The sequence below is a fragment of the Podarcis cretensis genome (assembly GCF_951804945.1).
Source record: "Podarcis cretensis genome assembly, chromosome: 7".
NCBI lineage: Eukaryota > Metazoa > Chordata > Lepidosauria > Squamata > Lacertidae > Podarcis > Podarcis cretensis.
In genome coordinates this window covers 87,559,054-87,573,658 of record NC_137176.1, presented here as the reverse complement: position 1 = coordinate 87,573,658, position 14,605 = coordinate 87,559,054, and the positions used below count along the sequence as shown (strand labels likewise).

The 14,605-nt window shown below is 41.7% G+C and overlaps 1 protein-coding gene across 12 annotated transcripts in view; it reads left to right on the top strand.

Moving 5' to 3' along the window:
• The window catches only part of PTK2 (protein tyrosine kinase 2), a 202,166-nt gene that overhangs the window by 107,838 nt on the left and 79,723 nt on the right, over positions 1-14,605 (top strand). For all 12 annotated transcript variants that reach the window (XM_079984198.1, XM_079984199.1, XM_079984197.1 and 9 more), the window contains 2 exons: positions 7,957-8,036; positions 12,205-12,267. In XM_079984198.1, coding sequence (XP_079840324.1) covers positions 7,957-8,036; positions 12,205-12,267 — 143 coding nt within the window. The remainder of the gene's footprint in view (positions 1-7,956; positions 8,037-12,204; positions 12,268-14,605) is intronic.

Below are 14,605 nucleotides of genomic sequence, written 5' to 3'. Positions count from 1 at the left end.
CTTTGGGGGGGGGGTGTTGTATCTTTTTGCTGCACAAAGATGAAAACCTTGATTATTCCGTGTATTGTCTAATGGCAATCTTCTCATCTGAATTAAATCCCCAGGCTATGGGGAATGTTTCTTCCTGAGATTTTGTTGCTGTAAGGGCTGGGGGTTGGGAGGGGGAGAGATCTGGCTAAATGGGGCACATGCCTTCTAAAACATAGCAGCTGCTGCATAAGGCAATACAGTCAGTAATAAATTTATTCTTAACTCATGCACCAGAGTAAGCCTACACTGTTTGGAATGTCCAAACGTATGAGCTCTTCATTCCTCTCATCTTGACTGTGCATCGCGCCAGTCTGATGTGCCAGGGAACTTGACTGCTGGCAGGTTTTACAATTGTTCCTTAATAAATGTTTTGAAGTCTGCGAAGTGACTAGTCAGCAAGTTATTCAAGAAGTGCACACAAACCAGTGTTCTGTCTCAACAAAAATAAGGATCCTACTGAGAGAGCAGACTTGCTGTATTTTTGCTTTTTGTTTCCCAGTAAGCTTTTTAGCCTGTGAAAGGGTTGCTGCTATTGGGGCTCCTGGCTTAAGCTCAACTCTGTGTTTACTCATAATAAGTCCCACTGAGTTAAATGGGGCTTTCCCTGTGTGTGTACTGCATTTCAACCTTGAATCACTTTCTCTGGTTCATCACCACTTCCCCTGGTGCGAAAAACATGTATGAGCTTAAAGAGAAACTCTCAAATGGTTGATCTCAACCTGCTTTTAATTCTGATTAATTCCCGTTGGAGTAAAATTCCAAACTGGTGTGGGATTCTTCTCACTGAGTATGGGACTACATCTTTGGCAACAAACACTGGTTTCCTAATCTCATCTTTTCCTCCTGCTGTGCAAAAGTGGAGGAGGGATGGATTTGCAAGGGAGAGAGTGAGTGGTGAGGTGTGTGAGAGTGTAGGGAAAGAGCTGTCTGCTGCACAGTCTGAGATTCACCTTCCCTAAGAATTCTTTTCTGCCAGCCAGTATTATACTTGAACAAGTTCCGGAAAAGAATTCAAAGAGGACCTGGAGAAGAAAGCATGCAGGTGCAGGACGGATTAAGCACCTTTGGCCCACTTGACTCTTCTCCCTTCCAAATGCCCTCAGTTATTTTAAATTTCAACAATAAACAGGGATTTGGAAATTCTGTTTGAGCTTTTGAACTGGCAGTTCTTGTCGTTTACTGCTCTGAGGCAGTGTCTGCAAACTTGCAGTCTCACCAGTTCCTGTAGCTGCCTTCTGCCATAATGTCTGCATGGTGAAATAAAGGTTTTGGGGAGCAGTCACCGACTCTCTCAGAATCTAACTCCTAGATTCACAGATTATGGTGTGCAATTTTTTGAAACGTGAGAACCAACGAAGAGTCCTTAGGTACTGTTTTCCAATATGAAGGTTCAGATTCCAAAGCTGTAAAGTGGGCCATAGTTAATGTATTTACTCAAGCACCCCCACTGACAAAAGAAGAAGAAAACAAGTGCATGATCTCAAATAGTCTTCCCCAACCTGGTGCACGCCAGTTGTTTTGGACTACAATTCCCATCATGCTGTCCATGCTGGCTATGGCTGATGAGAATTGTAGTCCAGCAACTTCTGAAGGTCACCAAGTTGAGGAAGGCTTCCCTGGAGTCTTCTGTGCACAGCAACTTTTGCTGTATATGAACATATTTAACTAATAAATCAGTGGTTTCCAGATGTCTGACACCCAAGCTATTTCTATGTATTTATTTGTGCAGTCCTCCCTCTTAGGGACCCTCTTAGAACCCTCACCCTGTGTTTCTTCATGAATCAGTGTTCAGGTCATGCTTCCTCCAAGTGCAGGCAATTAGCTGCATTTTTGCACTAGGAGAGATGCTGTCACCACCTGATACAATCATGCTGCACAATTGCTAGCTCAAATCAGACAGAGACTGACTTGAAGAAGTTAAGGCCAAAGCAGTAAATCATGCAGAGATGCAGCAAGTAGCTTCCTCTGTGAGTGTAACATTCCAGATTCTCAATCTTTTAAATAATTTAATTACTTCTCATGCCTATCTAGCAGTTCTCTCGCCACATCCTATTGTTCCCTAGCACAGAGTTCGGGAATTGCTACTTTAGCATCTCTGGCAGATTGAAGTTTCGGCTTACCCATATTTCCTGGACTTCATGAATGTTCTATATTTAACCTTAGTCAATGGAAGAAAGTTTAGCACACAGCAATAGTCTTTGGGGCACAGAGTACTCTTATCTTCTGAGCAGCAAACTGCTGCTGTGGTTGCAGCAGGGTGATTAGTGAACATCACAATTACGAACAGTATTCCTGAAGAAGGAATTGCATTGGCTGCCAGCTAACTCCCAGGCTAGGTTCAGAGCGCCGGTATTTGTGTACAAAGCCCTATACAGCTTGGGACCAGATTGTTTCACCACCAAAATACCCAACTGATCACTGTGCTCTGCAGGAGAGGGCACCCTATGGATACCATGCTATCAGGAGGTCCCTTTTGCACATTGTCGGAATTGGATCTTTAGTGTGGCATCTCCTACACTTTGGCACTCCTTCCCACTTAGTATCAAACAGGTGCCTTTTCTATGAGTTTCTTGGCACCTGTCAAAGACCTTCTTATAAAAAAAGTTTGCAGATTTTTTATCGCAGTTGATATCTTTCCTGGATCTGAACTGATTACTTGCCCAAGACATTTGGAAGCTTGGGTGGAACAGAGAAAACCAGTGGGATGTGGTTATCTCCAGATGCTAACACTTGAGGAACAGCAAGGAAGGATGTACTTGAGGTGTTGTCACTCTGTAATCAAAGAAGGCATTGACTCCAGTAAGCTAGAAATCGAAAAAGGGAGGGACTCCATCACAGAACTGGGCCCTAATAGTAATTGAGTACAGGGGTTGTGCTCTTCCCCCCGCCATTGAAAAGTTCAAGGAGATTTTGAGATGAAGAATGAATTCAATGAAGCACCCACAGGAGAAAATGTTGTGGTAATAAGTTTCAATTAGCTTCAAAGTCACAAATTGTGGTCACGGCAGTACAGTGAAGGAGCAGCAAGGCAACCATTATAACAAACCTAGCTTGGTAGCCATAGGCGAGAAAGGATTCCATGTTCATGAGGGAGCAGGAGAAGAAAGATTGAGCACTCTGTTTCTCTCTCCTGCACCCAATACAGAAATGTGCAGAGGACTGTTGCAGGAAGGATGAAGCTCCACTCTCTCCAGTTTGTTGGCAGGCTAATAATTTTGTTGTTGCAGGCTAGTAACTTTTGTGGACTTGCTTTCAAAGCTGCACTATAGTTAAAAACAGTATGAAGATCAAACTTCTTTAGATGAAAACAAAACAAAAAAAAAACACTGCCTCACCTTCTAAAGGAAGTGCTTCTGGAAAAATTGAAATACTCACATTGAACTTTTCACTTGGAAAGAACATAATTATTATTATTATTTATACCCCATGAAGCAAATAAAATCATTAATGCTGTAAAAGCACGAACATTAGCTGAGCTGGTTATCTTATCAGTTACGATTGTTTGGTTTATTTGATTCTTCTGTTTGTTTGTTAAAAATAATAAATATTAAAAGATACTAAATCTATTTTATTCCATTGATATGGGTTATGGATTTCTGTTTGTTTATTTGGTAGGTTTGAACCCTACTTTTTGAAGAAAAAAACTTCACAAAGTAGGTTACAGTTTCAAAAATTACGGCATTACCAATATGCAACATAAAAAAATGGATGCCCTAAATTAATCTGTCAAGTATATCTAGCAAAACAACATTAAAGTCCAATAGGTGTCCATAGGGCCCTTTATATATGTTACCTGCTAAAGGCAACTGAAAATTGCTACCATATTTTTCGCTCTATAAGACGCACCAGACCACAAGACGCACCTAGTTTTTGGAGGAGGAAAACAAGAAAACAAATATTCTGAATCTCAGAAGCCAGAACAGCAAGAGGGATCGCTGCACAGTGAAAGCAGCAATCCCTCTTGCTGTTCTGGCTTCTGGGATAGCTGCGCAGCCTGCATTAGCTCCATAAGACGCACACACATTTCCCCTTACTTTTTAGGAGGGAAAAAGTGAGTCTTATAGAGCAAAAAATACGGTAATTTCTTGTTTGTGATACCTTCTCTAGAAAGTCTTAATTTCTGGGTACTGTACTGCTGCTGTGCATTGTTGCCCCAGTTCTTGATTCTGAAGAAACAAGAGTTTATTCCCCGAAGAGATGGAAATCTTTAGGACCAAAAATAGAGCACAGTATAATAGGAAATGATTTCAATATGCTTGGCTGAAACCAGCATGTGCTCATTCACCCACCAGTGTTTGCTTTCTGCTTAAGAAATTATTGTGTGTATGGTTACTTGTTGCTTTCATCTTTTTTAAAGTTTCTTTTTTGGAGTTTCTTTTTTGGGGAGATTCGGGGATTTGGAGGGTGAGGAGAGAAACTGTGATGCTGCAGTAGACTGCAGTTAGAGACAGTTATAAGACATAGCAGTATGCTAGGGCAGTTGGCTTTAGATTCAGATAAGAGGTACAATCTTACTGTTCCTTTCCATTTGTGTTAAGGGGAAATTGTTTCCTGGATGTGTAGAATCCAAAGAAGAATTCAGAGTTGTGATCTAGGTGTATTTGCTTGGCTGGTTTGATGCACTTCACCAAGGCTAGAGCACTTTAGAGCTTTTGAGGTGATTGCACATTTCATCTTCTCCTTGACTGAGCATCTTGTATTCAAAACGCTTTTTCGATAGGGTACAGTCGTAAAGTGTTTACTTTTATTTTTACTTCTTTGCATTCTCTTAAGACTGGAAATAGTGTTTCTGGGGCTTGTGTGTGACCTTTTTCATGCACTGCTAACTCAAAGCAAGCCCAAGAACATTTCCTAAAACAACGCTTTTCTGTGCTTCTTAAAATTCCTAGTGGTTCAAGATCAAAGACAGCATTAGACATCATATGAAGGTGGGGAGGAAAGCACAAGTAGTCAAGAGAGAGACTGAAGCACTATTGAGTGATGAACCAAAAAGAGAACATGAACATACATGTGAAATATGGGGGCAGTGGCATATAGCAGTCACGGTTGTGTTTTCATGGTCATTGAGAGCAGCAGATAAGTTTGCATGGACTATTACACCAGGAAGTCTGGCATGGAAAGGAATAGATTGTCTGGGGAGGAAGAGGTATTTGTGGCTGGGTGGCCAACCTGTAGCAAGGTTGCCTTAAGTGGCACAGGACATGTAGACTGTGACACTTCTGTAATAGGAGCAGGAGAGCACATGGTCCTGGCTGTGTGGGAGTTGGACCTTCCCTTTTGCCTGCCTCTCCTCTTGTCTGTTCCCACCACTCTGAAGTGGTCAAGGGATGCTGAGGTTTTCATTCTAATATGAATTAGTGTGGCACTCTTTTATATTTTGCGTTCCATCTGTGGCTCGTGTGCCAAAGGCTAGCACCTTGGTTTTGGAAGTGAATGGTAAATATTTTAAGAGACACAAGCAATAGAAGTACAAGTCATGTACGAAGCAGAGGCAGATTTAAGGGAACACGACCAGTTTGCCTGCACTAGGTGCTGAGCCAAAAGGGCACTGCAGGGAGCGCTGTAGAATGGATGGGAAGAGGCGGGGGGCACCGAATTTTTGGGTTACCCAAGGGCACTGCTGAAATTTGAGAGCCCAAAGTCCGCCACTGTAGGAAGAGGTCCATAGATAGTGCATTCTTATTGACATAGGAGAGGCCTTCTGTGATAATTAAAAAACCTAAGTGAAGCACAAAGTGCATTTTCCCATAATGTCAAACATTTAGTATAAAAAAGCTACAGTACAGTGGTACCTCTGGTTGCAAACGGGATCCGTTCCAGAGCCCTGTTCACAACCTGAAAAGAAGGCAACCCGCGTCTGCACATGCGCGGGTCGCGGCCCGCCGCTTCTGCACATGGTTTGCGTGTGATGTCATTTTGCGTGTCTGCACATGCGCGAGTGGCAAAACCCAGAAGTAACCCTTTCCAGTACTTCCGGGTCGCCACAGGACTCAACCTGAAAAAACGTATCATGAAGCAAACGTAAGAAGGTATGACTGTGCAGAAAAAGGGAGCTGGGGGTTGGTTAGAATGTTTCAGACTAGGGTCTGAGAGACCAGAGTTCAAATCCTCACTATGCCAAGGGTGACCTTGGGCCAGTCATTGCCTCTCAGCCTAACCTACCTTATAGGGTTGTTTTGAGGAAGAATTAGGAGGGGGAGAACCATATATGCCACCTTGAACTCATTGGAGGAAAGGAGGATATGAAAGGCATAAATAAAATGTATTCTACTGGACTGTGGTTTTGCCCAAGGCACTCTTATTTGGTTTTTTTACTTTGCTTCCTCTTTCTGACTATGAGGGAAGATACAGCACAAGGTGTCTAAATGTTTGGCTGAAGGTTTCATGTACTATGATTCTGACTATGAAAACTATCCTTGCATACCAACCAGTGAATGTTATTAAAAAGAAATAAGAAAGAAAATGCTGTTGTACGTGAACACACATTGATTGTCCATATTATTTTGGGAAGTTTAAAATTGAGTTTTCCGTTAAAGCGAGTGATTTAATAGTGAAGAAGGGTGGTGCAATGGGCAACTCTTGAATTTTGTGAAAAGAACCATATAATTCAAGGGGAAATACTACATTAATTAAAATCAGCATGTTGATCTGATTAATGTAAAAGACTCTTTTTGTAAAGCAGCTTTGCAAGGGTTTTAAATTAATATACTAGCTTCCTGGGGAAGTATATCATTATAAAATTAATGTAATTGAACAGCAGTTCTAATTAGTAGATATTAAGCTCACAATCATTTTTGGGAATCAAGTAAATATCCACCAATAAGTGCAGAAAAAATGCCAAGCTTTCAGTGTAATTCTGTTAAGCTCTGATTTGTTATCTATAAACTTTAAGCGTTTTTAAGATGAAAAGCCCTATTAGCCCTAAGTATTCATAAAAATTAAGTTTTCATGTAGGTTATCTCTGCTTACCCAGCTATTCACAACGTTGGCTGTTATTAATCATTCTTCCTTCTAACAGAGCTGTTTAAATGTCCAGTGATAGTCATGTGCTAATGTTAATTATTGCCATTGAAGTATACATCTCAGTCAAGGAGGTCTGAATTTCATTTGGGGATAAATTATATTTTTAATTACCAACCTTTGAGGGGGGCGGGAATTGAATGACTATTATTGTATCTGTTCTTAGCCCTCAGAATGGGTGGAGAGTCAGCTCCAGGACTCTCCTTGGAAAATCCTGATCATGGTTTGTTTCACAAACTGAGGTAATTATGAGTTCTCCCACATAGTGACAGTGAAACAAAACCATGGGTTGTGTCCTCAAAGTTGGTTTGGTTTTCCAGCTGCGCTTGCCTCATGTCTTTGTAGACTGGCAAGCATCTGAGGTTACACAGTGTCCAGTTTGCAACCATTTTCATAAAAACAATGCAATAAATCTAGAAAAAATACGAATCTACAGTAGAAAATACCACATCACTTCAGGCAACTTCACATTTTGGAGGTATGTGATTGGAAGGCAAGCAGGAGTGATACACACTCCCTCTTTTTGCTTTTTCTTGGTTAATGTTTGAAATCAAGAGTCTTATGTCTTGCCAGTTGTGCATGTGTACATTTTCAGATTCAAGAATATTGCTCAGCTACTCTCTGCACAAGTATCCCTCTTTGGATGTTGCACAAGAAACTAGAATTCTTTTCCTCACCCTACTGCTCAACCCACCCACCGCCACCTTTTAATGAACAAATCTGCTCTTCATTACTCATGGAAAAGATTGCTTGGAGCTTGAGAATAATTTACCTCCAAAGCAGACTGATGAAATTTGCTTGGAAAAGTATTGAAACTTGCAGTGAACATGATATTTGAATGAAAGTATATTTGATGTCATTTATACTGTTCTTATATATGACACATTCCTCTTTGTTTTACTTTAGGTGAAAAATGACTATATGGTAGAAATAGCAGACCAGGTGGACCAGGAAATTGCCTTGAAGCTAGGTTGCCTTGAAATCCGGTAAGGCAATAATTTTTACATATTTATTCAAACTTTTATAAGCTGAGCATTTTCCCTTATTCTTGATACCCTGATTGATATGAAAATTGGGTTTTTTTTAAAAAAGGTTTCCTTAAAAGTCTTTTTAGAACTTACAGTGTTTGGTGTAATACTATTGTAATGCTTTTAAATTTATAGATTTCCCCTTCCCCAAACTCCCAGTTAGTGGCATTTTTATGTCGCTTCTGCTCAGATCACACAAGCTAAACTCAAATGGTTAGAAATTAGCCATATATTGAAAGTAAGGCAATACAAATACCGTATTTTTCGCTCTATAACACGCACCAGACCATAACACGCACATAGTTTTTAGAGGAGGAAAACAAGAAAAAAATATTCTAAACGAAACAGTGGATGTATGATTTTTGTGGTTCATGGTGTGGCCACAGACATGTGATCTGACGGTGAGTTTGGGATAGCCCAATGCAAAAATCCTGAGGATCCATGTGGACCCATGCTAAAGTCGCCCTAAAGTTGCAGGGGCGCTGGAAGTCGCAGGGGCGCTGGGGGAGTGAACGGGAAGCAAGAGAAGGAGAACGATCCCTCACAAACACACACACACACACACACACACACACACACACGTATCAATCCTAAAGTCGCAGGAGAGCGCAGGGGCGCTGGGAGTGGGAAGCAAGAGAAGGAGAACGATATCTCTCTCTCTCTCTCTCTCTCTCTCTCTCTCTCTCTCTCTCTCTCACTCACACACACACACACACACACACACACACAGTATCAATCCTAAAGTAGCAGGAGAGCGCAGGGGCGCTAGGAGAGTGAACAGGAAGCAGGAGGAGGAGAACGATAGCTCAGGCACACACACACAAACAGCCCCTACAGTGGCTAATCCAAAATTGGACAGCAAAAAACTGCAGGCAGGGACAGAGAGCACGGGGTTGTTTTAAAGCAGCCAACCCCGCTCTGCTTCTCTCCCTCCTCCCTGGCTAGGGTGGCTGACAGGAGCCGCTTACACCCGCTTTGCTGTTTCAGAGCGAGCTACGGACTGCTCACAACTGCAGCAGATTCCCCTGCCATCCGTAGGCATTCGCTCCATAACACGCACAGACATTTCCCCTTACTTTCTAGGAGGAAAAAACTGTGTGTTATGGAGCGAAAATTACGGTACATTTTCTGTGGGAGAATGTTTCATCAACCCACATTTACAAATCGTGAAGAGTTGAATTAGGAACATTGCTGTTACCCCTTCCTTAACTTATTGTCCAATACTTGTAAAGTGTAAAAAAAATTCTATAGAGAAAAATAGAGAAACTGAGAGAAGTAAATCCAAACATCTGTCTTAATGTCTCTGATCTGAAACTGATTTTTTGCCTTTCTGTTGCCTTTCTGCTACCCGCCGGAGCCTGAAGCTCAGTCGAGGGGATATTGTGTGCCCTAGATCTGAGCAATGGGCTTTGGAGACTGTCAGGCATCCAAGTTGCTTTGGTGGCCTTTTTGAAAAGCAGAATACTGGCAAAGATGTTGTGGTCCCTTTTCATGAGTTGTCTCTTAATAAATTATCCAGGTGCCATGCCAGAGCTAGAAATCTTATTTCTTTCACAATACACATTCTCACTCTTGCGAGCACAAAGTCATGCTCTTGTATTTTATAATCGGTTGCTGGGAATCACAAGTGGGAAGAACACTGTTGTACTCATTTCCTGCTTACAGGTTTCCCATAAGCATCTGGTTGGCTACTGTGAGAGCAAGGGTGGTTTCTTATATTCTTAAAGCAGCAAGCACTTATTTAATTGAGATTATAGTGCGAGTTATGGAGCCCCTCCTGTTCAGTATGCCCCACATAGGTTAGGTGACCCTTCCTTTTCACAGGGATCAGCCACAGCTCAGGGAGCCTTTATCTGGAGTCTCGTTTTCTCCATGGCCCACTCTATAAACATAAATCTTTATATATAGCTCTGACTCTGCACCGAGGGGTCAGAATATTATTCAGATTTGTCTCCACCTCCAGTAGGGTTGTCTTTGGAATCAGACTAGGTCCCTGGCTATCCCCACAGTGGAAGTACAGCAGGGATGTGTGGAATGGGGTTGGCTTTCCTACCATCCAGGGAATTTCCTTTGCAATGGAGACACCACCACCCTCTTCTGCCAACAGCACGCTTTCTAAGTGTCTGGTGCTGCCTGCCTTCTGAGCTTCATAGCTTGACATTTGGTTTGGTTAGGCATCTACAGAGCCAAGCTATATTTCTGTCTCCAGATACATGAATGCATATTATAGAATTGCGGAAATGTAGGGAAGGGCTGCAGCTCAGTGGGACAGTGCATACTTTGCCAGGGCCGTCTTAAGCATATCTAGTGCCATGGTGCAAAGCTCCCTCTGCCCCCCCGCCGTTTCCCAGAGTTTTTTAGGGAGGATGGTGCTGCCAGGGGGCTGGAGGAGGCGGGCAGCAGCTGGAGGGCAGCTCCTCCATCAGGGAAGAGACGGAGGATGGACGCGGTGCCTCCCTGCTCAGCTGGCCCCTTCGTGCTGCGGTGGCCACGGCAGACAGAGGTTCTGGGTACAGCACTGCTTCGGCACAGCATGGTGGAGGTGGGTGAGGGCGGCAAGCTGATGCCAGGAGGCTCTGCGTCCAGCCTCCACCTCTTCCCTGGCGCCCTCCAGAACATGGCACCCTGGTGCTTGGCGCCACTAGCCTCTATGGGTAAGACACCCCTGTACTTTGCATTTAAAAGGTCCAGGTTTAATCCCTGCCACCGTCAGAAAGGGCTGGGAAGCCTGTGGCTGGAGAGCTGCTCTGTATGCATTTCCCCCCACCACTGTCACACTAAGCTTATGTTTCCTGGTCAGCTGAATGCTGTGAAACTGAGCCCAATATCACACCAGGAAGGCTGTAGAACATGCATGAAGGCTGGAGCCATGAAGAGCCGAGCCCAACCCAGTCCTGCTGGGATACCAACCCTGAACAGCATTTTGTAGTCTCCTCCTATTTTACAAAGCACAATAATTTTTAGCATGTTAATAAACTCTTCCGGATTACGAAGAGAGACAAGAGAGATTTTGGAACAATAGCTGATGAAAATTCCCCAAGCGTAAAACTGTTGTTCAAGGTCTTTTTGTTGAGACAGTTGCTTTAGTTCTGCTATTGTCTTGCACAGCAAGACTCAGAAAAAGTAACAATCAATAAGAAATTAGTGGTAAATCAAGCGACAGAGTAATAGGGAGAGAAAAGCAAATGTTGAGCAGTAATTTTGAATTACACCATTATTGCAAATGCTCTTGCTGGCCAAGAATAATGATGGCTGGTACACGGCAGCTCAGCACTGTCAAAATTGCAAGTTTTAAAGAAATGTTTGGGTGGAAAGGTGGCTGAGGATTTAAATTTTCATCACAAGCATATAATATGGTTTGAGACAAGGAACTTGATCTTTTTGAATCACAAGCCCTTGTGATTGCAGATGTATAACGAAACAAATTAAAAAGTGAAAAACCCAACACAAAATTGAATAAGGTTTCCAGTGGCCAGAGGCTGGACATTCAGCACTTTGAAGAGCCTTATATATTGAAGTGCTGGCTTGAGTTAATTTGAAAGGATTCGGAAACTCTAATATGCCTCTCCCATAACACAGGGATTCAGCTGCAGGAGGATGGTGCTGTTTTTCCACTATACATACCGCTATACATGCAGTTTAGATTAAAGTACAATGCAAGTAGAATGGTTAAAATTATTAGAAAAAAAAATAATAGAGTAAGTTTATTGTCTTAAAAATAACTATCTCATATGTAAATCTATTCGAATCACTTCATGGAAAGCATATTCTGTTGTTCGATGTTATAGCAATAAAAGGTGGGTCACAAACAGAGGGCACCTGTAGCAGTGCTTTGGGTTTGTCCTGGGATTAATGATGGGCACAGTTGTGATATCACACCTTGAAAATGCTCCTCAGGTGATTGGGGTATGGTAAGTGTGTATGCTGTGACTCTCTTAATCTGCGAGAGGATTTAGTAGCTTTATTATAACAAATTCAGCTCTTGCATGTTCATCGTTTAAACAGCAGTAGGTTTCTATTAGTCAAGTTGCTGTGATACTTTTATGCGCACTGATGGCTTATCTTGTGCTTGCCCAGACAAGTATTTACTCAAGGTGTTTTTGTTTTGTGTCTGTGCTGATTTCAGGAGATCATACTGGGAGATGAGAGGCAACGCGTTAGATAAGAAGTCAAACTATGAAGTATTAGAGTAAGTATATCATTTCAGTTCCAGGCCTGAGTTGTCTCTTGCTTAGGAGAAAGAGGATAAGTTCCATTAGTGTAGCACCCTGCTTGTGGTTAACGCTTAGCTGGAATGAAATATTCAACGCAGCAATAGAGAAATTAAAATAATAATTTATTTGTCAGACAAATAAATGAGAGGCACAGTGGTATATGGTTACCAAGCTCTGGCCTGGCCTCCTGCCATTCTGGCCAGCACTTATATTTCCTTAATCCAGCCCCCTTGCTCCTCCTGTGGCTGCCTCTGTCCAATCAGCCTGGTTGAAATTCCTATTGGCTGTTTGCTAGAACCAATCACAAAAGATACACCCATTTCCTCTTGTCCTTTTATGGGAAACAAAAAGCTATATATTCTTCTACCTATAAATGACAAATAAGTAGTAATATATCTTACATGTGTCTCAACAAGGAACCTTAATTACCAGCTCACCTCGCCCTATTGCCTTCCAAAACAGATGGTTTAATCTCAAATTTTTATCTTAAACAGATGTCAAGGATCATCATTGAAAGATCTCCTTCCTTTGGAGGTCTTTTAAACAAAGGCCTGACAACCAGTGCTCTAATGATGTTTCCTGCTTGGCAGGGGGGGGCTAGGCTGGTGGCTGATGGCCCCTGTGATCTCTTCCAACTATATGAAATAAGAATCTAGCATAAGGATTTAACATTTCTTAGCTTCTAATTCCTTTGCATAATTACATTTAAGCCAATATATTTTTAATACATAACATAGATAGCTTTTTAGAAGAATAAACCTTTTCAAAGTAAGGAACAGTTTCCAGCCTCAAAAATAGAAAGAAAGAAAACCTATCTTCTCCAGCCAAGCCAGTTGCCTTTTTCACTGCTCTTGACCTTTCAACCTTAGGAAAATATGGCTCAAGTTGAATGGGAGGCACATGGTTTTATTTTACTATTTACCCACTCTTAATTATGTTTATCTCTGCTTTTTTATCTTCTGTAATATGTAGGGTAAGTGTAACCTTGGCTGTCAGCCTGTAATTCCCTTTTTGACTTTGAGAATTGTTTTCTGCTATAAATCAGGGGGGCCCCTTGTCTAGGAGGAAAAACATTTTGCCAAGGTTCTTAGGCAGCTGCTCTTCTGCCTGGCATGAACATTTGAAAATCTTTAAGCTCATTTTAAAATACAGGCCCTGATCAGGCCTCAATAAAAATGCAGGCTTATGATTAGATGCCTCATTAGAAGCTGCATTACTGCCACTCTTCACAGGGAGGCCATGAGACGAAGTCTGCTGTTATTGCTTTAATTAAGATAAAATGGGAAATCGTAAAACCTAATAAATTTCAGACCTCTGAACCTATTGAGGAGGCAAGAGCTCATCAGCTTCTGTCTGACCAAGACAAATTGGATTCTTCATAGTTTAAACCTGCTGATATGCAGTATCATAGTGGTTTCAATCATCTGCATTCTGTTAATGCATCTGGGATCAGCCGGTCTAGTCCTACAGATTTAGCAATGCTTTGTATAAAATGGATTTTCTGTTTGTGATTAGATTAATCAGTCACGGGACTAAATTACTTAGAGTCTTTAATTACTTAGCAGATTCTGGAATTATATAATCGGTGGCTTTGTTTTCCCTTTCTTTCCTTTCCTCCTGTACTAAGTTACAATAAAGTTAGCAAAATCACAAATTGCCCAGCATGTGCTCCAAACTTGAGTTACTCATCATTAAAAGCTGGAATATTGACCTAGGCAAACTGTGAAAATGTGGCTTCTAGCCAAATTTCAACAGAGAGCTTGAGGAGCTTTGCATCCAATTCCAAAAAGACAATTGGCATTGCTACAGCCCATTAAAGGGCAGTTTTGTTTTCATGAACTTAGCGGCTAAGTGCATTAGCAGGTTTTCTAGGAAGTGAAAAGACTTCCCTACTAAAGCCCCAATACAAAGCAGAAAGGCACGAGAGGGTATAAGTGTAAAACAGATGGGCAACATTCAGCTTCAATGCTATTTGAGGGTTTGGAGGACCTGTTATGAAAGCAAAAAGCAATGAAAATTGCAACATTAGAAGTGCTATATAAATGGAAGAACCACCAACCTTTCAAAGTATGTAGAGTTAGGTATGCCTTCAGTGTCCACTGTTATGTCCTACCAATATATAAACTGATTATTCCTTAACAAGCTCATTCTGAAATTGATATCTAACTTAAGAGGGTGACTGGAGGAGATAGGGGGGATTGTTTTTTTTTGGGGGGGGGTTAATATTGTAAACCATATTGTGATCCTTGGATGAAGGACAGTATAGAAACTTAGTAAAAATAGCAACAGCAACAACTGACCTGTCAGCTTGAC